The 21,857-nt window shown below is 43.4% G+C and overlaps 2 protein-coding genes across 2 annotated transcripts; one reads left to right on the top strand and one right to left on the bottom strand.

Annotated features, from left to right (window-relative positions):
* Positions 1 to 523: 523 nt before the first annotated feature.
* LOC130266733 (ribosome biogenesis protein bop1-B-like) lies at positions 524 to 7,274 on the bottom strand. The gene is made up of 3 exons (XM_056515995.1): positions 7,036 to 7,274; positions 4,133 to 4,294; positions 524 to 713 (listed from the first exon to the last, which is right to left on the bottom strand). Exons 1-3 carry the CDS (start codon positions 7,042 to 7,044, stop codon positions 549 to 551), a joined length of 336 nt encoding a protein of 111 aa, XP_056371970.1. The 5' UTR covers positions 7,045 to 7,274; the 3' UTR covers positions 524 to 548.
* Positions 7,275 to 8,073: 799 nt separating this feature from the next.
* Positions 8,074 to 21,274, top strand: LOC130266732 (heat shock factor protein 1-like). The gene is made up of 4 exons (XM_056515994.1): positions 8,074 to 8,347; positions 11,433 to 11,541; positions 16,230 to 16,366; positions 20,806 to 21,274. The coding sequence occupies exons 1-4, from the start codon at positions 8,228 to 8,230 to the stop codon at positions 20,923 to 20,925; spliced, it is 486 nt and encodes a 161-aa protein (XP_056371969.1). The 5' UTR covers positions 8,074 to 8,227; the 3' UTR covers positions 20,926 to 21,274.
* Positions 21,275 to 21,857: the final 583 nt, after the last annotated feature.

Genomic DNA, 21,857 nt, shown 5'->3' with positions numbered 1-21,857 from the left:
TTCCTACATGCAACACACAGAATTCCCAAAAATCCAAACCTCAGAATTTCCACATGGAACAGGCAGCATTCCCAAAATCCCAACATCAGAATTCCCAAAAATCCCAACCTCAGCATTCCCACGTGGAACACACAGAATTCCCAAAAATTCCGATTTCAGAATTCCCACATGGAACACTCAGCATTCCCAAAAAACCAAACCTCAGAACTCCAAAATCTCCATCAGAATTCCCAAAATCTCAACCTCAGGGTCATTCCCACATGGAACATGCAGCATTCCCAAAAATCCCATCCTCAGAATTCCCAAAAACCCCAAGCTCAGCACTCAGGTAAATTCTGGGAATGGGAATTCCTGGCAATGGGGATCCCAGCCTGGAATTCCAGGAATTCCATGGGAATATTCCCAAAAATCCCCCCCTGAGCCCATTCCTGTTCCCTCCAATCCCGATTTTCTCCAGGATTTTCCCCCCTCAGCTGCTCCAGACTTTTCCCAAATCCATCATTATTTTTTTTTTTCCCTCAAATCCATCTTTTTTTTTTCCCAAATTTTCACTTCCCCCTGAAATCCAGGATAGAATTCCAGGAATTCCTGGGAATTCCCACCTCCTCATCCGAGCTGTCCTCGGCGTACTCGTCCTGGAAAAGCAAATCCTGCTTCCCTTCCAGCGGGGAATCCACCTCCGGGGTTTTCCTCTTGCCAGGAACCCCCTCAGCCTGGAAAAATCGGGAAAAAACAGCTCAGGGAGATCCCATCCCGAAATTCCGGGAATTTTTGGGTCCAAGGAAGGGAGTGGCAGCTTTGGAATTTGGGATTTGGGAATGGGAAAAACCGTGGGATGAGGAGCCAGGAACCAGCCCAGGAAAGGAACATGGATCCATGGAAAAAAAAAAAAAAAAGGGAATTCTGAGCCCTGGGTTCTCTGGGAATTCCTTCCCAAAATCTCATAAGTCCATTTTCTGCTTCCTGCATCCCAAATCCCTCTGCAGCTCTCCCAGAAAATAAATAAAAAGTGGAAAAAACTCTTGGATTTCCCCCTGCACATTCCCAGCTTTTCCTCCTCCAGAATTCCCAAATCCTTCCCAAACTTAGAATCTTCCTCCTTTCCAAAATCCCTGGGAACAAATCCCAGGAGGAAAATCCAGCCAGGAATTCCCTGCAGGGCTTTTTCCACCCCCCCAAAAAAAAATCAGAGCTGGACCAGAATTCCAGAATTTCCAGAACAACCCCAGTGGGCAGGAAAGAGTTAAAGGACTCCTGAGCTTTTCCTGGCTCAGAAAAACAAAAAAATCCGAAATTCCAGCAGCTGCAGGGAAAACCAGGAATGCTGGAAATCATCAGGAGGAAATGAAAACTGACAGGGAGGAAACCCCAAGAGCTCTGGGATTTGGGATTTTGGGATTTGGAGAGCAGGGAAAACCCATTCTCTCCCAAATCCCTCCCCAGCTCTCCCACAAAAACCCCTGGAAAAGGCTCTGGAATTCCCCTGGAAGAGCAGGAATCACCAACACTTTGATTCCCAGCTCTGCAGCCTCTGGAATTTCACTTTTCTTCCCAGAACTGGGGGAAATTGAGGGAATTTTGGGAAGTTTGGGCTCCCAGCAATGGGGAGGATTCTCCTCAATCCCAAGCACTGGGAATTCTGGGATGAGAGAGAAAATCTGGGATAAGGAATTCCAGGATGAGAGGGAAATCTGGGATAAAGAATTCCAGGATGAGAGGGAAATCTGGGATAAGGAATTCCAGAATGAGGGAAAATCTGGGATAAAGAATTCCAGGATGAGAGGGAAATCTGGGATAAGGAATTCCAGAATGAGAGGGAAATGTGGGATAAGGAATTCCAGGATGAGGGAAAATCTGGGATAAGGAATTCCAGAATGAGGGAAATCTGGGATAAGGAATTCCAGAATGAGAGGGAAATCTGGGATAAGGAATTCCAGAATGGGAGGAAAATCTGGGATAAGGAATTCCAGAATGAGAGGGAAATGTGGGATAAGGAATTCCAGGATGAGAGGGAAATCTGGGATAAGGAATTCCAGAATGAGAGGGAAATCTGGGATAAGGAATTCCAGGATGAGGGAAAATCTGGGATAAGGAATTCCAGAATGAGAGGGAAATGTGGGATAAGGAATTCCAGAATGAGGGAAAATCTGGGATAAGGAATTCCAGAATGAGAGGGAAATGTGGGATAAGGAATTCCAGAATGAGGGAAAATCTGGGATAAGGAATTCCAGAAGGAGAGGGAAATGTGGGATAAGGAATTCCAGGATGAGAGGGAAATCTGGGATAAGGAATCCCAGGATGAGAAGGAAATCTGGGATAAGGAATTCCAGGATGAGAGGGAAATCTGGGATAAGGAATTCCAGAATGAGAGGGAAATCTGGGATAAGGAATTCCAGAATGGGAGGAAAATCTGGGATAAGGAATTCCAGAATGAGAGGGAAATCTGGGATAAGGAATTCCAGAATGAGAGGAAAATCTGGGATAAGGAATTCCAGAATGAGAGGGAAATCTGGGATAAGGAATTCCAGAATGGGAGGAAAATCTGGGATAAGGAATTCCAGAATGAGAGGAAAATCTGGGATAAGGAATTCCAGAATGAGAGGGAAATCTGGGATAAGGAATTCCAGAATGAGGGGGAAATCTGGGATAAGGAATTCCAGAATGAGGGAAAATCTGGGATAAGGAATTCCAGAATGAGAGGAAAATCTGGGATAAGGAATTCCAGAATGAGAGGAAAAATCTGGGATAAGGAATTCCAGAATGAGAGGGAAATCTGGGATAAGGAATTCCAGAATGAGAGGGAAATGTGGGATAAGGAATTCCAGGATGAGAGGGAAATCTGGGATAAGGAATTCCAGAATGAGAGGGAAATCTGGGATAAGAAATTCCAGAATGAGAGGGAAATGTGGGATAAGGAATTCCAGAATGAGAGAGAAATCTGGGATACGGAATTCCAGAATGAGAGGGAAATCTGGGATAAGGAATTCCAGGATGAGAGGAAAATCTGGGATAAGGAATTCCAGAATGAGGGAAAATCTGGGATAAGGAATTCCAGAATGAGAGGAAAATCTGGGATAAGGGGACAGACTCAGCCCTAGAGACAAATCCTTCCTCCTTATTCTCAAAATTTATATTTGTTTCCCCACATCTTTCACACAAACTATATTATCTACAATAAGCAGCAAGAACAAAAAAGTCTCCTTTATTTTTAATTAATTTTTCTAACTAACTGAAACAAAAAAACTCCCTAAACAATATTTTTTCCTTTTTCTTAAAATTACTCAAACTTATTCTAAACTGAAAACTCAAAAAAAATCAAAAAGTCACACCTATAACCCACCAAACCTAAACCCAACACCAAAAAAACTAAAACCAAAAATAAATAAATCAAATTAAACAAACCAAACTACAACCAAAAAAAAAAACTAAAATAAAAAATAAATAAATCAAACTAAACAAACCAAACTACAACCCACCAAAAAAAAACTCTTCTAAATCTACCATCTTTTCAAAACAACTAAAAAGTTTTACTGTTTAATATTATTTGTATTTACACTAAAAGATGTTTACCTCTTTTTACAGGTTTACTTGATTTTTTAACATGTTTTTACAGGTGTTTACCTGTTAAATAAACAATTTGTTTTCCACTTCTCTCCAAAAAAAATATTTCCCCAAACCAACTTAAAAAAAAACCAAAACTACTTAAGTCTGTTTCCTAATAAAAAAAAATAATAAATAAAAATAAAAATAAAAATAAAAATAAAAATAAAAATAAAAATAAAAATAAAACAAGAATATGAATATAAATGTAAAGATAAATACAAATATAAAAATACAAATATAAATATAAAAATAAGACAAAAATAAAAACAAAAATAAAATTAAGGATAAAAATAAAAACAAAAATAAAACAAAATAATAAAAATTTTCTTCCATATTTACTATTAAGCAAAACAAATACACATTGGTAATTCTTCCATATATAATAATATGTACAAAATTTAATTTATATTATTAAAGTATAAAATGGTAATTCCTGCTCCTCCTGGAAAACTGGATTTTTGGGGAGTAAAGGGATGGGTGAGGATGGGAGCCCCCCAAAAAGCAGGAAAAAATCAGCTCCAGCCTTTACCTGGGTCTGTGAGGGGCTCCCAGGGGATTCTTCCTCTTCCTCCTCTTCTTCCTCCTCCTCATTATTGCCAGAGGAGTCACTGTCACTGCCCGAGTCCTCCAGGCCAGAATAAACACTCTCCTCACTCTCTGAGAGCTCCTCGGGGTCTGAGGGGGGGCTGGGCTGCAGGGGGGGACAGGGGACACAGGGGGTCACAGGGGGGACACAGGGGGACCCCAACCTTGTGTTCCGATGGAGACACCCCCACATTGATAGAACCCCCCCCCCAAAAGTTTTGAGTCACCCCTCAGAACCAGCATGGACCCCCCCCCCCTCTAAATGCCAAATTTCCCCTCAGGATAAAATCAGAGCCCCCCCCAATTCCTGTGTTCCCTCCCAGGACCAGGCCAGACCCCCCCAAATGCTGGGATACCCCTCAGGATAAAGCCAGACCCCCCCTCAAGTGCTTGGTCCCTCCTCAGAACCAGACCAGACCCCTTCAAATGCTAGGACCCCCCTCAGGATAAAATCAGACCCCCCCCCAATTACTTGGTCACCCCTCAGAACGAGTCTGGACCCCCCCAGGTGCTGAGTCCCCCCTCAGGAATAAATCAGACCCTCCACAATTGCCAGGTCCCACTCAGAACCAGGTCAGACCCCCCTCAAAAGCTGGGACCCCCCTCAGAACAAAGCCAGACCCCCCCCCCAATTTCTGTGTCCCCTCCCAGAATCAGGCTGGACCCCCCAGCTGTGAGATCCCCCCTCAGGATAATATCAGACCCCCCCCAATTCCCATTTCCCCCTTCAGAACCAGGCTGGACACTCCCCAAATGCTGGGACCCCCCTCAGGATAAAATCAAACCACCCCCAATTCCCATGTCCCCCTCACCAGGAATCCCTCAAATGCCAAATCCCCTCAGGATCAGGCCAGAACTCCACCAGCTACGGGATTCTCCCTCAGAAAAAAGCCAGACCCCACCAGGGAGACCCCCAAATGCTGGGACCCCCCCTCAGGACAAGGCCAGGCCTCCCTCATGGAGAACAGGCTGGAGACCCCCAATTATGGGGGCTCCCCCTCACCAGGACAGAGCTGGGTTCCCCCTCAGGAAACCAAATCTCCCTCAGGAAACCAAATCTCCCCTCAGGAGCCCAAATCCTCCCTCAGGAAACCAAATCTCCCCTCAGGAGCCCAAATCCTCCCTCAGGAAACCAAATCTCCCCACAGGAGCCCAATTCTCCCCTCAGGAACCCAAATCACCCCTCAGGAGCCCAAATCTCCCCTCGGGATCCCAAATCTCCCTCAGGAACCCAAATCTCCCCTCAGGAACCCAAATCTCCCCTCAGGAACCCAAATCTCCCTCAGGAACCCAAATCCTCCCTCAGGAACCCAAATCTCCCCTCAGGAGCCCAAATCCTCCCTCAGGAAACCAAATCCTCTCTCCGGAACCCAAATCCCCCCTCGGGAACCCAAATCTCCCCTCAGGAGCCCAAATCCTCCCTCAGGAACCCAAATCCTCCCTCAGGAAACCAAATCCTATCTCAGGAACCCAAATCCTCCCTCGGGAACCCAAATCCCCCCTCAGGAACCCAAATCCTCCCTCGGGAACCCAAATCCTCCCTCGGGAACCCAAATCCCCCCTCGGGAACCCAAATCCCCCCTCAGGAACCCAAATCCTCCCTCAGGAAACCAAATCCTATCTCAGGAACCCAAATCCTCCTTCAGGAAACCAAATCCTCCCTAAGGAGCCCAAATCCTTCCTCGGGATCCCAAATCTCCCTCAGGAACCCAAATCCTCCCTCAGGAGCCCAAATCTCCCTCAGGAACCCAAATCTCCCTCAGGAATCCAAATCCCCCCTCAGGAACCCAAATCTCCCCTCAGGAGCCCAAGTCTCCCCTCAAGAGCCCAAATCCCCCTTCAGGAACCCAAATCCGCCCTCAGGACCCAAAATCCCCCTTCAGGATCCCAAATCCCTCCTCAGCAGCCCAAATCTCCTCTCAGGAGACCAAATCTCCCCTCACTGTTGGGTTTTCCCCTCACACACACCAGGCTGGACCCTGCCATTCCCGGGTCCCCCCTCACGAACACCTGGACCCATTTCCAGATCCATCCTCACTGGGACAGAGCCGGGATCCCCCCACAAGAAGCCAAATCCCCTCAAATTGCCGGGGACAAGGCCAGGCCCCCCTCATGGAGACCACGCTGGAGACCCCCAATTATGGGGGTTCCCCCTCAGGAGGCCAAATCCCCCCTCATTTCTGGGTTCAGCCTCACGGACACCAAGCCGGATCCCCCTAAATTTCCTGGTTCCCCCTCACCGGGTTTCTCACCGATTTCTCCCTCAGGAGTCCAAATTCCCACTCACTGTCGGGTTCCCCCTCAGTTCAAGGCCAGACTCCCCTCAGTCCCGGGTTTCCCCCTCACGGACACCAGGCCGAACCTCCCCGCCATTTCCCGCTCCCCACTCACCGGGATAGAGCCGGGTTCCCCCTCAGGAGCCCAAATCCCCCCTCAGTGCTGGGTTCCCCCTCAGGGACACCAAGCCAGACCCCTCCCCGCCATTTCCCGCTCCCCACTCACCGGGATAGAGCCGGGTTCCCCCTCAGGAGCCCAAATCCCCCCTCAGTGCTGGGTTCCCCCTCAGGGACACCAAGCCAGACCCCTCCCCGCCATTTCCCGCTCCCCACTCACCGGGATAGAGCCGGGTTCCCCCTCAGGAGCCCAAATCCCCCCTCAGTGCCGGGGTTCCCCTCACGGACACCAGGCCAGACCCTCCCCGCCATTTCCCGCTCCCCACTCACCGGGACCACGCCATCCCCATCCCCGTTGCCATGACAATCCCGAGAGTGTCCCCTCCCTCCCCGTTGCCATGACAACCCCGAGTGTCCCCCCCCCTCGTCTCCCCCTTCCCGGTCACCCCCGGACCTGCTCCATGCTGGCGGCTCCGCGTGCGCCGCCGAACACGTGGGCGCGGGTCAGCGCTGCGGCCACGCCCCCGCCCGCCGCGCTTCCGCCTTCCCGCGGCCGCGCGCTGCTCCGGAGGGAGGAGATCGCGATCCTGGGCGGGGCGGGATAACGGGAACGAGGGAAGATAACGGGGAAAAACAACGGGAAAAAGAACGGGAAAGGAGCGGCAGCGCGGGAAAATGTAAAAGAAAAGTGCGCATGCGCAAAGGGTGTCGCGCCCCCAATGCCCGCGCATGCGCACAGCGGCAGTAACGCAAAACTGGGTGTAAGCGTCACAAATGGGGCGGGGCTTAAAGAATGGGGCGTGGTCAGAACTGCTCGGGGGCGTTCCCTTCGATCTGTGCCAAAAAATTGGAAGAGGGCGTTGTCAGAAGGGGAAAGGGGCGTGTCGACAGGGGGGCAAAAACAGGCAGAGGGCAGGGCCAGGTGTGCGGGGCTGTGTCTCTGAGGGCAGGAGGCGCGGCCAGGTGAGACAGGCGGGGTTGTGATGTGAGGAGCCTTCCCACGGACTCTGAGCGCAGGGACGGGCGGGGTTAGGTGTGAGGGGTGTGGTCTAGCCATGCAATAGCCACGCCCAAGCCACGCCGGGGACGGGCAGAGGGCGTGCCCTGTTGTGAGTGGGCGTGTTTCTGCCGGCAGCAGAAAGGGGCGGGACTTTTACTACACAGGGCGTGGTCTGAGCTATAAGGGAGGTGTTGTTATGTGATAGCGCTGCCTGGGCATCTATAGGCAGTGGGCGTGGTCTAATGAGAGTGGGCGTGTCCCTACGCCCCTGCGTCTCATCCCGCCCTTCCCCCGTGGCCAGTGGACCCCCCTCAGTGGGCGTGGTTACCGCGGAAAGGGGCGTGTCCATGCGCCAAAGCCCCACCCCTCCGTTTTTCCCACGGTGAAACGGGCGTGGTTACGGCAGAAGGGGGCGTGTCCGAGCACAGAAGCCCCGCCCCTTCCTGGCCTGCCAGCGCTGTGGGCGTGGCCGCGCATGCGCAGAGCGCCTCCCCCTCACACCGCCCCTCCAAGATGGCGGCGGCCATGCCGCCTCCCGCCGCCGCCGCCGCCGCCGCCGCTCCGGGCCCTTCCCGCCTTTTTTAACGGGCGCGCTCGCACGGGGTTTCCCGGTGCCCCTTCCCGCCCCCGCCGTGAGGGCGCGGCCATGGACGGCGGGCCCGGCGCGGCGGCGGGCGCGGGGCCCAGTAACGTGCCCGCCTTCCTCACCAAGCTCTGGACGCTGGTGGAGGATCCCGACACCGACGCCTTGATCTGCTGGAGCCCGGTGAGTTCCCGGGAGCTGCCGGGAGTGGGGGCGGGCAGCGGGTCCCGGCTGGGCTGAGGGCGAATCCCGCGGCCTGCGCTGGGCCCCGAGGCCCGGCCGGTTCCTGTGGCAGTTCCCGCTAAAATCCCGCTAAATTCACACTAAAATCCCGCTAAATTCACATTAAAATCCCGCTAAATTCCCGCTAAAATCCCGCTAAATTCCCGCTAAAATCCCGCTAAATTCACGTTAAATTCCCGCTAAATTCACGTTAAAATCCCGCTAAATTCTCACTAAAATCCCGCTAAATTCACATTAAATTCCCGCTAAATTCACACTAAAATCCCGCTAAAGTCGCATTAAAATCCCGCTAAATTCACACTAAAATCCCGCTAAAGTCGCATTAAAATCCCGCTAAAGTCCCGCTTAAATCCCGCTAAAGTTCCGCTAAGTTTCTGCTAAAGTCCCGCTTAAATCCCACTAAATTCCCGCTAAAATCCCGCGAAATTTTCACTAAAATCCCGCTTAAATCCCGCTAAAGTCCCGCTAAATTTCCGATAAATTCACACTCAAATTCCCGCTAAAATCCCGCTAAATTCTCACTAAAATTACCACTAAAATCCCGCTAAATTCTCACTAAAATTACCACTAAAATCCCGCTAAATTCCTGCTAAAATCCCGCTAAATTCCCGCTTTTCCAGAGATAAGGAGAGAAATAAAAACATAAAACATGTTGGGGTGACCTTTGGAGCAAAATAACAGCAAATTTCCTAATTAGGGAATAACTAAGGGAATAATTCAGAAATTGTGGCAAGGCTGGGAGGAATTTTAGGGATGGAAAAGTGGAATTCCGGGGTTTTTTCTGGGAAAGCTGGATTGGGATTTGGGCTGCAGGCTGAAGGAATAACACCCAAGGAATGGTTTCCAGTGGGATATCGGGATTTTGGGATGGAATTCCCAGAGGATCCTCATCCCTGGGAGTGTCCCAGGCCAGGCTGGTACAAACTGGGATAGTGGGAAGTTCCCTGCCTGTGGAATGGTTGGAATGGGATGATCCCAAAAATCCCTTCCTGGCCCGAAGATTCCAGGATTCCTTGGACAAAATTCTGTGGACAGGATCCCAGGGACAGGATTTCGTGGATAATATTCTGTGACTGGCATTCCATGGACTGGATCCCATATAAAGGATCCCACAGACTGGATCCCATTGTTGGGATTCCATGGTCGGGATCCCACAGACTGGATCCCAATTCCAGGATCCCACATACTGGATCCCACAGACAGGATCCCATTATTAAGATCCCACCGACTGGATCCCATTATTAAGATCCCATAGACAGTATCCCAATCCCAGGATCCCACAGACTGGATCCAAATCCCAGGATCCCACAGGCTGGATCCCATTGTTGGGATCCCACAGGCTGGATCCCATTATTAAGATCCCACAGACTGGATCCCCATTCCAGGATCCCATTATTAAGATCCCGCAGGCTGGATCCCAATTCCAGGATCCCATAGACAGGATCCCATTATTAGGATCCCACAGACTGGATCCCAATTCCAGGATCCCACAGGCTGGATCCCAATTCCAGGATCCCATAGACAGGATCCCATTATTAGGATCCCACAGACTGGATCCCAATCCCAGGATCCCACAGGCTGGATCCTGCAGCCAGGAGGATCCCACTGTTGGAATCCCACAGATTGGATCCCATGCACAGCATTCCATGGATGGGATCCCGCAGGCTGGATCCCAATTCCAGGATCCCACAGACTGGATCCCATTATTAGGATCCCACATAGTGGATCCAATTCCAGGGTCCTACAGACAGGATCTCACAGACTGGATCCCATTGGTGGGATCCCATGGACTGGATCCCACAGACTGGATCCCATATAAAGGATCCCACAGACTGGATCCCATTGTTGGGGTCCCACAGACAGGATCCCATATAAAGGATCCCACAGACTGGATCCCAATTCCAGGGTCCTACAGACAGGATCCCACAGACTGGATCCTGCAGCCAGGATCCCATGGGCAGGATCCCATGGCCTGGATCCCACAGACTGGATCCCATTGTTGGGATCCCAAAGACAGGATCCCATGGCCAAGATCCCATTAATGGGATCCCACAGACAGGATCCCAAATCCTGGATCCCATAGATGGGATCCCACAGCCCTGATCCCAAATCCAGGATCCCACAGACTGGATCCCATTGTTGGGATCCCAAATCCAGGATCCCAAATCCAGAATCCCAAATCCAGAATCCCAGGATCCCAAATCCAGAATCCCAAATCCAGGATCCCAAGGACAGATCCCAAATCCAGAATCCCAAGGACAGATCCCAAATCCAGGATCCCAAATCCAGAATCCCACAGACTGGATCCCAAATCCAGAATCCCAAGGACAGGATCCCAAGGACAGGATCCCAAATCCAGAATCCCACAGACAGGATCCCAAATCCAGAATCCCAAGGACAGATCCCAAATCCAGAATCCCAAGGACAGATCCCAAATCCAGGATCCCAAATCCAGGATCCCACAGACAGGATCCCACAGACAGGATCCCAAATCCAGAATCCCAAATCCAGGATCCCAAATCCTGGATCCCAAATCCAGGATCCCAAATCCAGGATCCCAAATCCAGAATCCCAAGGACAGATCCCAAATCCAGAATCCCAAATCCAGGATCCCAAATCCTGGATCCCAAATCCAGAATCCCAAATCCAGGATCCCAAATCCTGGCAGCAACTTTCCCTCCTCATCCCAGGAATCCTGAGCTGGGAAATCCCAAAACCTTTTCCAGGAATTTTTTTTTGGGGGGACAGAAATTTGGGATGCGGGCTGGAGGGATGGGAAACAGGGAATCCTGTTGGATTTATGGAATTTTTTGGATGGAATTCCCAAAAAATCCAGAGCTGCTCCATTCCTGGAACATCCCTGGTGCTGGGATGGGAAAAATTCCCAAAAAATCCCAGAACCCTCAACCTTGGAAATTCCTGGATAAACCTGAGGTAATCCCAGAATTCCCAGAGCTGGGAATGATCCTGATTTTCCCAAATTTTCCCAATTTTTGGGTTTTTTTTGTTTTTTTTTCCTGGGCAGAGCGGGAGCAGCTTCCACGTTTTCGACCAGGGCCAGTTTTCCAAGGAAGTTCTTCCCAAATATTTCAAACACAACAACATGGCCAGCTTTGTGAGGCAGCTCAACATGTGTGAGTGGAATTCCCAGGAATCTGGGAAATTTGGGAATTCTGGGGGGGTGGGATTGGGATTGGGCGGCTCAATGTGTGTAAAAAATTCCCAGGAAATTTGGGAATTGGATGTGAGAAAAATTCTGAGAATTCTGGGATTGGGATTGGAATTGGCAGCTCAACATGTGTGAGTGAAATTCCCAGGAAATTTGGGAAATTTGGGAATTCTGGGAGGATTTAATTGGGATTGACAGGTCAATGTGTGTGAGTAAAAAATTCCCAGAAAAATTGGGAAATTTTGGGAATTCTGGGGGGGTGGGATTAGGATTGGCAGCTCAACATGTCTGTGAGTAAAAAATTCCCAGAAAATTTGGGAAATTTGGGAATTCTGGGGGGTGGGATTGGGATTGGGCAGCTCAATGTGTGTGAGGAAAAAATTCCCAGGAAATTTGGGAAATTTTGGGAATTCTGAGAATTTTGGGGTGTTGGGATTGGGATCAGGCAGCTCAATGTGTGTGAGTGGAAAATTCTGGGAATTCTGGGAAATTTGGGAATTCTTGGAATTTTGGGATTGGGATTGAGCAGCTCAACATGTGTGAGTGGGAATTCCCAGGAAATTTGGGAAATTTTGGGAATTCTGGGGGGATGGGATTGGGATTGGGCAGCTCAATGTGTGTGAGGAAAAAATTCTGGAAATTTTGGGAAATTTGGGAATTCTGGGAGGATTTAATTGGGATTGACAGGTCAATGTGTGTGAGTGAAAAATTCCCAGAAAAATTGGGAAATTTTGGGAATTCTGGGGGGTTGGGAATGGGCAGCTCAACATGTGTGAGTGGGAATTCCGGGAATTTTTCCCCATTTTTCCTCCTTTTTTTCCTCCTTTTTTTCCTCCTTTTTTTCCCCATTTTTCCCCATTTTTTCCCCATTTTGTCCCATTTTTTCCCCATTTCCCCCCATTTTTTCCATTTTTCCCCATTTTTTCCCCATTTTTTCACCCATTTTTTCCCCATTTTTCCCCATTTTTCCCCATTTTTTCAATTTTTCCCCATTTTTCCCCCATTTTTTCCCCATTTTTCCCCCTTTTTCCCCCATTTTCCTCCCTTTTTTCCCCATTTTTTCCCATTTTTCCCCCATTTTTCCCCACTTTTTCCTCATTTTTCCCCATTTTCCCCCATTTTTTGCAATTTTTCCCCATTTTCCCCCCATTTTTTCCCATTTTTTCCCCATTTTTTCCCATTTTTTCCCCATTTTTCCTCCATTTTTTCCCATTTTTTCCCCAATTATTTTCCCATTTTTTCCCCATTTTTCCCCATTTTTTCCCCATTTTTTTCCCCTTTTTCCCCCTTTTTCCTCCTTTTTTCCCCATTTTTTCCCATTTTCCCCATTTTTCCCATTTTTCCCCATTTTTCCCATTTTTCCCATTTTTCCCCTTTTTCCCCATTTTTCCCCATTTTTCCCCATTTTTTCCCCATTTTTCCCCATTTTTTCCCCATTTTTCCCCATTTTTTCCCCATTTTTTCCCATTTTTTCCCCATTTTTTCCCCATTTTTTCCCCATTTTTATCCCCATTTTTCCCCATTTTTTCCTCCATTTTTTCCATTTTTTCCCATTTTTCCCCATTTTTCCCATTTTTCCCTATTCTTTCCCCCTTTTCCCCCCATTTTTCCCCATTTTTTTCCCATTTTTCCCCATTCACCAAATTTCCTCCATTTTTTCCCATTTTTCCCCATTTTTTCCCTTTTTCCTTCTTTTTTTCCCCATTTTTTCCTCCTCTTTTTTTCCCCATTTTTTCCCCATTTTTTCCCCATTTTTTCCAGTTTTTTCCCATTTTTCCCCCTTTTTCCCCCATTTTCCTCCTTTTTTCCCCATTTTTCCCCATTTTTTCCCCATTTTTCCCCATTTTTTCCCCATTTTTTCCTCATTTTTCCCCCTTTCTTTCACTCTTTCTTTTCCCTTTTTCCTCCTTTTTCCTCCTATTTTTCCCCATTTTGCTTTTTTTTCCCCTTTTTTTCCCTTTTTTTCCTTCCCATTTTTTCTTCCAGTTTTTTTTGTGCCATTTTTTCCCATATTTCCCTCATTTTTCCAGAATCCCAAAATCCAAAGAATCCCTGGGAATTTTGGATTCATTCCCCATCCCCCTCAGGAATTTTGGGATGGAGCTGTTCCCATGAGTGGCAATCCCAGAATTCCAGGATTTTTTTCCTTTTTTTTTCCTTTTTTTTTCCTTTTTTTTTTTCCTTTTTTTTTTCCTTGTTTTTTTTTCCATTTTCTCCCCTTTTTTTTTCCTTCCCCCCCCTTTTTTTCCTCCCATTTTTACTTTTTTTCCCCCTTTTTTTCCCATTTTCCTTCCCATTTTTTCCTTCCCATTTTTTCTTCCAATTTATTTTTTCCAATTTTTTCCCCATTTTTTCTTCCAATTTATTTTTTCCCATTTTTTCCCACTTTTTCCCCATTTCTCCACTAGGTGGTGCCAGAATCCCAAGAATCTCAGGGAATTCTGCCATGGGAATAATTCCCAATCCTGGAACCCCCCACAATTCCAGAGTTTTTCTCCATTTTTCCCCCTTTTTTTCCAGTTTTTCCCTTTTCCCATTTTTTCTTCCCATTTTCTCTTCCCTTTTTTTTTCCTTCCCTTTTTTCTGCATTTTTTCCCATTTTCCCCCCATTTTTTTCCTTCCAATTTTTTTTTCCCTTTTTTCTTCCCATTTCTTCTTCCTCCCTTTTTTTATTCTTCTTCCCATTTTTTTCTTTTTCTTCATCCCATTTTTTATTCTTCCCATTTTTTCCCCCATTTTTTCCCATTTTTTCCCATTTTTTCCCCCATTTCTCCAGTAGTTCTGCCATTATCCCAAAAATCCCTGGGAATTTTGGATTCATTCCCCATCCCCCTCAGGAATTCTGGGCTGGGAGTTTCTCCCACTCCTGTCACCCCCCAGAATTCCAGGATTTTTTTCCCATTTTTCCCCCATTTTCCCCTTTTTTTCCCCATTTTCCCACCATTTTTTCCCCATTTTTTCCTTCTTTCCATTTTTTCCTTCTTTCCATTTTTTTCCTTCCCCATTTTTTTTCCTTCCCCATTTTTTCCCTTCCCCATTTTTTTCCTTCCCATTTTTCCTTCTTCTTCCCATTTTTTCTTCTTCCTCCCATTTTTTTTGTCTTCCTTTTTTCCCCTTTTTTCTCCCATTTTTCCCCATTTCTCCACCAGGTGGTTCCAGAATCCCAAAAATCTCTGGAAATTCTTGGCTGGGAATTTCTCCCACTCCTGTCACCCCCAGAATTCCAGGATTTTTCCCTTTTTTCCCCTTTTTTACCCCCTTTTCTTCCCCCTTTTTCTCCCTTTTTTTTTTTTCCAATTTTTTTCCCTTTTTTCTTCCCATTTTTTCTTTCTTCCAATTTTTTCCTTCTTCCCATTTTTTTCCTTTTTTTTCTTTCCATTTTCTTCCCATTGTTTTCCTTCCCATTTTTTTTCTTCTTCCCATTTTTTTCCCCATTTCTCCACTAGGTGGTGCCAAAATCCCAAGAATCCCAGGAATTCTGGGCTGGGAATTGTTCCCAATCCTGGAACCCCCCAGAATTCCAGAATTTTTCTGCATTTTCCCCCCTTTTTTTCCAGTTTTTCCCTTTTCCCATTATTTTCCCTTCTTCCCATTTTTTCCTTTTTCCCATTTTTTTCCCTCTTCCCATTTTTTTCTTCTCCCCATTTTTATTCCTTTCCTTTTTTTTTTCCTTTCCTTTTTCCTTCCCCATTTTTTTCCTTCCCCATTTTTTCTTCTTCTTCCCATTTTTTCCTTCCCATTTTCTTCTTCTTCCCATTTTTTCCTTTCCATTTTTTTTCCTTCCCATTTTTTCTTCTCCTATTTTCTTCTTCCCTTTTTTCCTTCTTCTTCCCATTTTTTCTTCTTCCTCATTTTTTTTCTTCCCATTTTTTCTTCTTCTTCTCTTTTTTTTTGTCTTCCTTTTTTCTCCCATTTTTCCCCCATTTCTCCACTAGGTGATACCAGAATCCCAAAAATCTCAGGGAATTCTGCCATGGGAATTATTCCCACTCCCCAGAATTCCAGGATTTTCCCATTTTCCCCGTTTTTTTCCCCATTTTTTCCCCACTTTTTCCCCATTTCTCCACTAGGTGATACCAGAATCCCAAAAATCTCTGGAAATTCTTGGCTGGGAATTTCTCCCACTCCTGTCACCCCCCACAATTCCAGGATTTTTCCCTTTTTCCCCTTTTTTTTCCAATTTTTTCCTTCCCTTTTTTCCTTTCCATTTGTCTGCATTTTTTCACCATTTTTTTTTCCCCTTCCCATTTTTCCTTTTTTCCATTTTTTCCTTCTTCCCATTTTTTTGCTTCCAATTTTTTTTCTTCCCATTTTTATTCCTTCTTCCCTTTTTTTCTTCCCTTTTTTTTTCCCTTTTTCCCCCTTTTTTTCTTCCCTTTTTTTCCTTCTTCCCATTTTTTCCTTTTTCCCATTTTTTTCTTCTTCCCATTTTTTTTCTTCGTCCCATTTTTTCTTCTTTTTTTATTTTTTTACCTTTTTTTTCCCCCATTTTCCCCATTTTTCCCCCATTTTTCCCCTTTTTTCCCCATTTTTCCTCCATTTTCCCCCATTTCTCCACCAGGTGGTGCCAGAATCTCAGGGAATTCTGCCACGGGAATTATTCCCACCCCCCAGAATTCCAGGATTTTCCCATTTTCCCCTTTTTTCCCCCAGATGGCTTCAGGAAGGTGGTGCACATCGAGCAGGGGGGTTTGGTGAAGCCAGAGAAGGATGACACAGAATTCCAGCATCCCTTCTTCCTCAGGGGGCAGGAGCAGCTCCTGGAGAACATCAAGAGGAAAGTCACCAGTGTGAGTTCCCAAAAATCCAATTCCAGCCAAAAAAAAATGGGATCTGTTCAAAATCCTGGGATCTGCCACAAAAAAATAGACAAAATCCTTCAAAATCCCAGAATTTACCCCAAAACTCACCCAGGATCCTTCAAAATTCCAGAATTTGCCCCAAAACTCACCCAGAATCCATAAAAATCCCAGAATTTACCCCAAAACTCACCCAAAATCCATAAAAATTCCAGGATTTGCCCCAAAAATTACTTGGGATCTGTTAAAAATCCCAAATTTACCCCAAAACCCACCCAGAATCCTTCAAAATTCCAGGATTTGCCCCAAAACTCACCCAGAATCCTTGAAAATCCCAGAATTTACCCCAAAACCCACCCAGAATCCTTCAAAATTCCAGGATTTGCCCCAAAACTCACCCAGAATCCTTGAAAATCCCAGAATTTACCCCAAAACTCACCCAAAATTAATAAAAATTCCAGGATTTGCCCCAAAACCCACCCAGGATCCTTGAAAAATTCTGAAATTCTCCCTAAAACCTCTCCAGGATCCTTGAAAATTCCAGAATTTACCCCAAAATTACTTGGGGTCTGTTAAAAATCCCAAAATTTACCCCAAAACCCACCCAGAATTCTTCAAAATTCCAGGATTTGCCCCAAAACCCACCCAGGATCCTTGAAAATCCCAAAATTTACCCCAAAAATTACTTGAGATCTGTTAAAAATCCCAAAATTTTCCCAAAATCCCAAATGGGATCCATTAAAAATTCCCAAATTTGCCCCAAAACTCACCCAGAATTCATTTAAAATCCCAGAATTTGCCCCAAAACCTTCCTGGGATCTGTTAAAAATCCCAAAATTTACCCCAAAACCCACCCAGAATCCTTGAAAATCCCCAAATTTATCCCAAAAATTACTGGGGATCTGTTAAAAATTTTGGTATTTTCCCCAAAACCCTCCCAGGATCCTTTAAAAAATTCTGAAATTCTTCCTAAAACCCAACCAAGATCCATTGAAAATTCCCAAATTTAACCCAAAACCCACCCAAAATTCATTTAAAATCCCAGAATTTATCCCAAAAATTCCTTGGGATCTGTTAAAAATCTTGGAATTTTCCCCAAAACCCTCCCAGGATCCCTGCAAATCCCAAAATTTGCCCCAAAACTCACCCAGAATTCATTTATAATCCCAGAATTTGCCCCAAAACCCAAATGGGATCTGTTAAAAATCCCAAAATTTGCCCCAAAATCCCTCCAGGATCCTTTAAAAAGTTCTGGAATTTTTCCCCAAAACCCCTCCAGGATCCTTTGAAAAATCCCAAATTTACCCCAAAACCCACCCAGGATCCTTTAAAATTCCGAAATTTTTCCCTAAAATTTACTTGGGATCTGTTAAAAATCCCAAAATTTACCCCAAAATCCCTCCAGGATCCTTTAAAAATCCCCAAATTTGCCCTAAAAACACCCAGGATCCTTTAAAAAATTCTCAAATTTCCCCAAAACCCACCCAGAATCCTTGAAAAATTCCAGAATTTACCCCAAAATTATTTGGGATCTGTTAAAAATCCCAAAATTTGCCCCAAAACCCACCCAAAATTCATTTATAATCCCAGAATTTGCCCCAAAACCTACCTGAGATCTGTTAAAAATCCCAAAATTTGCCCTAAAAATCCTCCAGGATCCTTTGAAAAATCCCAAATTTACCCCAAAACCCACCCAGAATCCTTGAAAATCCCAAAATTTTCCCAAAAAATTACTTGGGATCTGTTAAAAATCCCAAAATTTGCCCCAAAATCCCTCCAGGATCCTTTAAAAATCCCCAAATTTACCACAAATCCCACCCAAAATTCATTAAAAATCCCAAAATTTGCCCCAAAATCCCTCCAGGATCCTTTAAAAATCCCCAAATTTACCACAAATCCCACCCAAAATTCATTAAAAATCCCAAAATTTGCCCCAAAACCCATCCAGGATCCTTTAAAAATCTATTAAAAATCTGTTCAAAATCCTGGGATTTGCCACCAAAAAAAAAATTAAAATTTTTATTAAAAATAAAATTTAAAAAAAAATCATAAAAAATTTCCCAAAGTCTCCCATGCCATCTCTAATTCCTCTTTAAATATCAAACAAAATCCCCAAAAAATGCTAAAAAAAATCTAAAAAAATGTGAAAAATTACCCCAAAATCCCTGAAATCTCCCTAAACCCCTCCTAAAACTCCACAAAAGTCCAAAATAATTCTGGAAAAGTATTAAAAAAAAATTTGTAAAAACTTCCAATAAAATCTGTGAAAATTTTTTTTTAAATCCAGAAAAAAAATAAATAAAAAAAAAAATCCCTCAAATCCTCTAAAAATTCCCTAAAAGTTCTTTAAAATCCCTGAAATTCCTGCAAAATCCCCAAAATATTCCAAATTCCTGTAAAAATTCCCAAAAATTTACAAAGAAAAAGTTGAGAAAACTCCCTGAAAATCAAAAAAAAAATCCCAAAAAAATCCTAAAAAAATCCTAAAAAAATTCTGAAAAAAAATTTCCAAAAACTGCCTGAAATCTCCCTAAACATCTCCTGAAACTGCACAAAAATCCAAAATAATTGTGGAAAAGGAAACAAAAAAAAAATCCTAAAAATTCCTGAAAAATTACTGGAAAAAAAACTGGAAAAACCTTAAAAAAATCCAAAAAAATCCCAAAAAAAATCCCAAAAAACCCCAGAAAAATAAAAAAAAAATTCTGAAAAAATTCCAAAAACTCCTTGTGATCTCCCTAAACACTTCTTGATACTTTACAAAAATCCAAAATAATTCTGGAAAAGTAAAAAAAAAAAAAAAAATCTCAGATATCTGTAAAAATTCCCAAAAAATGACAGAGAAAAAGCCAGAAAAATATTTGAAAAATCCACAAAAAATTCTCCCAAAAAATTTGAATAAATAAAAAAAATTCCTTGAATACTCTAAAATTTCCCTGAAATCCATTTAAATTCCCTAAAAATTCACAAATTATTCCCAAATACCTGTAAAAAATCCTGGAAAATTGTGGGAAAAAGGCTAAAAAAATCTTCAAAAATGTCCAAAAAATTCTCAAAAAAATCCATAAAAATAAAAAACCTAAAAAATATCCCTGAAATCTCCCTGAACATCTCCTAAAACTTCACAAAAATCCAAAACAGTTGTAGGAAAATTAAAAAAAAATTCACAATTATTTATAAAAATTCCCAAAAAATTATGAATTAAAAGCCACAAAAACTCTCAATAATTTAAAAAAAAAAAAAAATTCTAAAAAAAAAAACCTGAAAAAAATTCCAAAAACTCCCTGAGAACTCCCTGAACCTCTCCTAAAATCCCACAAAAATCCAAAATAATTCTAGAAAAGTAAAAAAAAAAAAATTCCAAATACATATAAATGCTTCTGAAAAATTGTGGATAAAAAGACACAAAAAAATTTTAAAAATCCCAAAAAAATTCTAAAAAAATCCCAAAAATTAAACAAAAAAAATCCAAAATTTTCTGGAAGCCTCCCATGCATTCCATGCACAACCATGGGGGCAAAAAAAACCCAAAAATCCCCAAAAAATCCCAAAATCTTCCTGAAACCCTCTAAAAATATCCTAAAATCCATTAAATTTCTCTAAAAATCTAAAATTGCCAAAATATTCCCAAATTCCTGCAAAAATTCCCAAAAATTTGCAAAGAAAAAGCCAAGAAAACTCTGAAAAAATCAAAAAAACAATCCCCAAAAAATGCTAAAAAAATCTGAAAAAATATCCCAAAAACTCCCTGAAATCTCCCTGAGCCCCTCCTGAAACTCCTCAAAAATACAGAACAATTCTGAGAAAATAAAAAAAAAAATTCCCAAGTATTTATAAAAATTCCCAAAAAAATTTTGAGGAAAATGCTGCAAAAACGCTCAAAAAATCAGAAAAAAAGCCTAAAAAAAATCGCCAAAAAATCCTAAAAAAAAAAATTCTGAAAATCCCAAAAATTCCCTGAAATCTCCCTAAACCTCTCCTAAAACTCCACAGAAATCCAAAATAATTCTGGAAAAGTAAAAAAAAAAATTCTCAAAAATTCCCAAATATTTATAAAAACACCCAAAAAATGACAAAACCAGAAAAATCCACAAAAAATTCCCCCCAAAAATTTGAATAAATATTCCAAAAATTCCTTGAAATCCACTAAAAATTCCCTAAAAATCCTTTTTAAATTCCCTAAAAATTCACAAAATATTCCCAAATCCCTGTAAAAACTCCTGGAAAGTTGTGAAAGGAAAACCAAAAAAACCTTCGAAAAATTGAAAAAAAATCCATAAAAAATCAGCAAAAAATTTTTAAAAATCCCAAAAAAATCCCAAAAAAAATCTGAAAAAAATCCCAGAAAATCCCCAGAGCCTCCCATGCATTCCTGCATCCCAAATTGTGATTTTTTTTTTTTTTTTTTTCCCATTTTTCCTGTTTTTCAGGTGTCAGGGCTGAAGGGCGAGGAGGTGCGGGTGCGGCAGGACAGACTTGGGGGCAAAAAAACCCCAAAAATCAAAAAAAAATCCCAAAATCTCCCTGAAATCTCCCTAAACCTCTCCTAAAACTCCACAGAAATCCAAAATAATTGTGGAAAAGAAATAAAATAATCTCAAAAATTCCCAAATATTTATAAAAACTCCCAAAGCAATGACAAAGGAAAAGCCGGAATAACTCTCGAAAAACTAAAAAAATCCCCAAAAAATCCCAATAAAAATCCCAAAAAAAATCTGAAAAAAATCCCAAAAATTCCCAGAGCCTCCCATGCATTCCTGCATCCCAAATTGTGATTTTTTTTTTTTTTTTTTTTCCCATTTTTCCTGTTTTGCAGGTGTCAGGGCTGAAGGGCGAGGAGGTGCGGGTGCGGCAGGACAGACTTGGGGGCAAAAAAACCCCAAAAAATCCCAAAATCTCCCTAAACCTCTCCTAAACTCCACAGAAATCCAAAATAATCCTGGAAAAGTAAAAAAAAAAAAAAAAAAAAAATCCCAAATATTTATAAAAACTCCCAAAAAATGACAAAGGAAAAGCCGGAATATCTCTCGAGAAACTAAAAAAATCCCCAAAAAATCCAATAAAAATCCCAAAAAAAATCTGAAAAAAATCCCAGAAAATTCCCAGAGCCTCCCATGCATTCCTGCATCCCAAATTGAGATTTTTTTTATTTTTTTTTCCCATTTTTCCTGTTTTTCAGGTGTCAGGGCTGAAGGGCGAGGAGGTGCGGGTGCGGCAGGACAGACTTGGGGGCAAAAAAACCCCAAAAATCCCCAAAAAATCCCAAAATCTCCCTAAACCTCTCCTAAAACTCCACAGAAATCCAAAATAATCCTGGAAAAGTTAAAAAAAAAATCTCAAAAATTCCCAAATATTTATAAAAACTCCCGAAAAAATGACAAAGGAAAAGCCAGAATATCTCTCGAGAAACTAAAAAAATCCCCAAAAAATCCAATAAAAATCCCAAAAAAAATCTGAAAAAAATCCCAGAAAATTCCCAGAG

This window comes from Oenanthe melanoleuca, unplaced genomic scaffold, assembly GCF_029582105.1.
Source record: "Oenanthe melanoleuca isolate GR-GAL-2019-014 unplaced genomic scaffold, OMel1.0 S176, whole genome shotgun sequence".
Classification (NCBI taxonomy): Eukaryota; Metazoa; Chordata; class Aves; order Passeriformes; family Muscicapidae; genus Oenanthe; species Oenanthe melanoleuca.
Note: the sequence above shows the minus strand (reverse complement) of the source record. Positions and strands in the feature narration are given on the sequence as shown.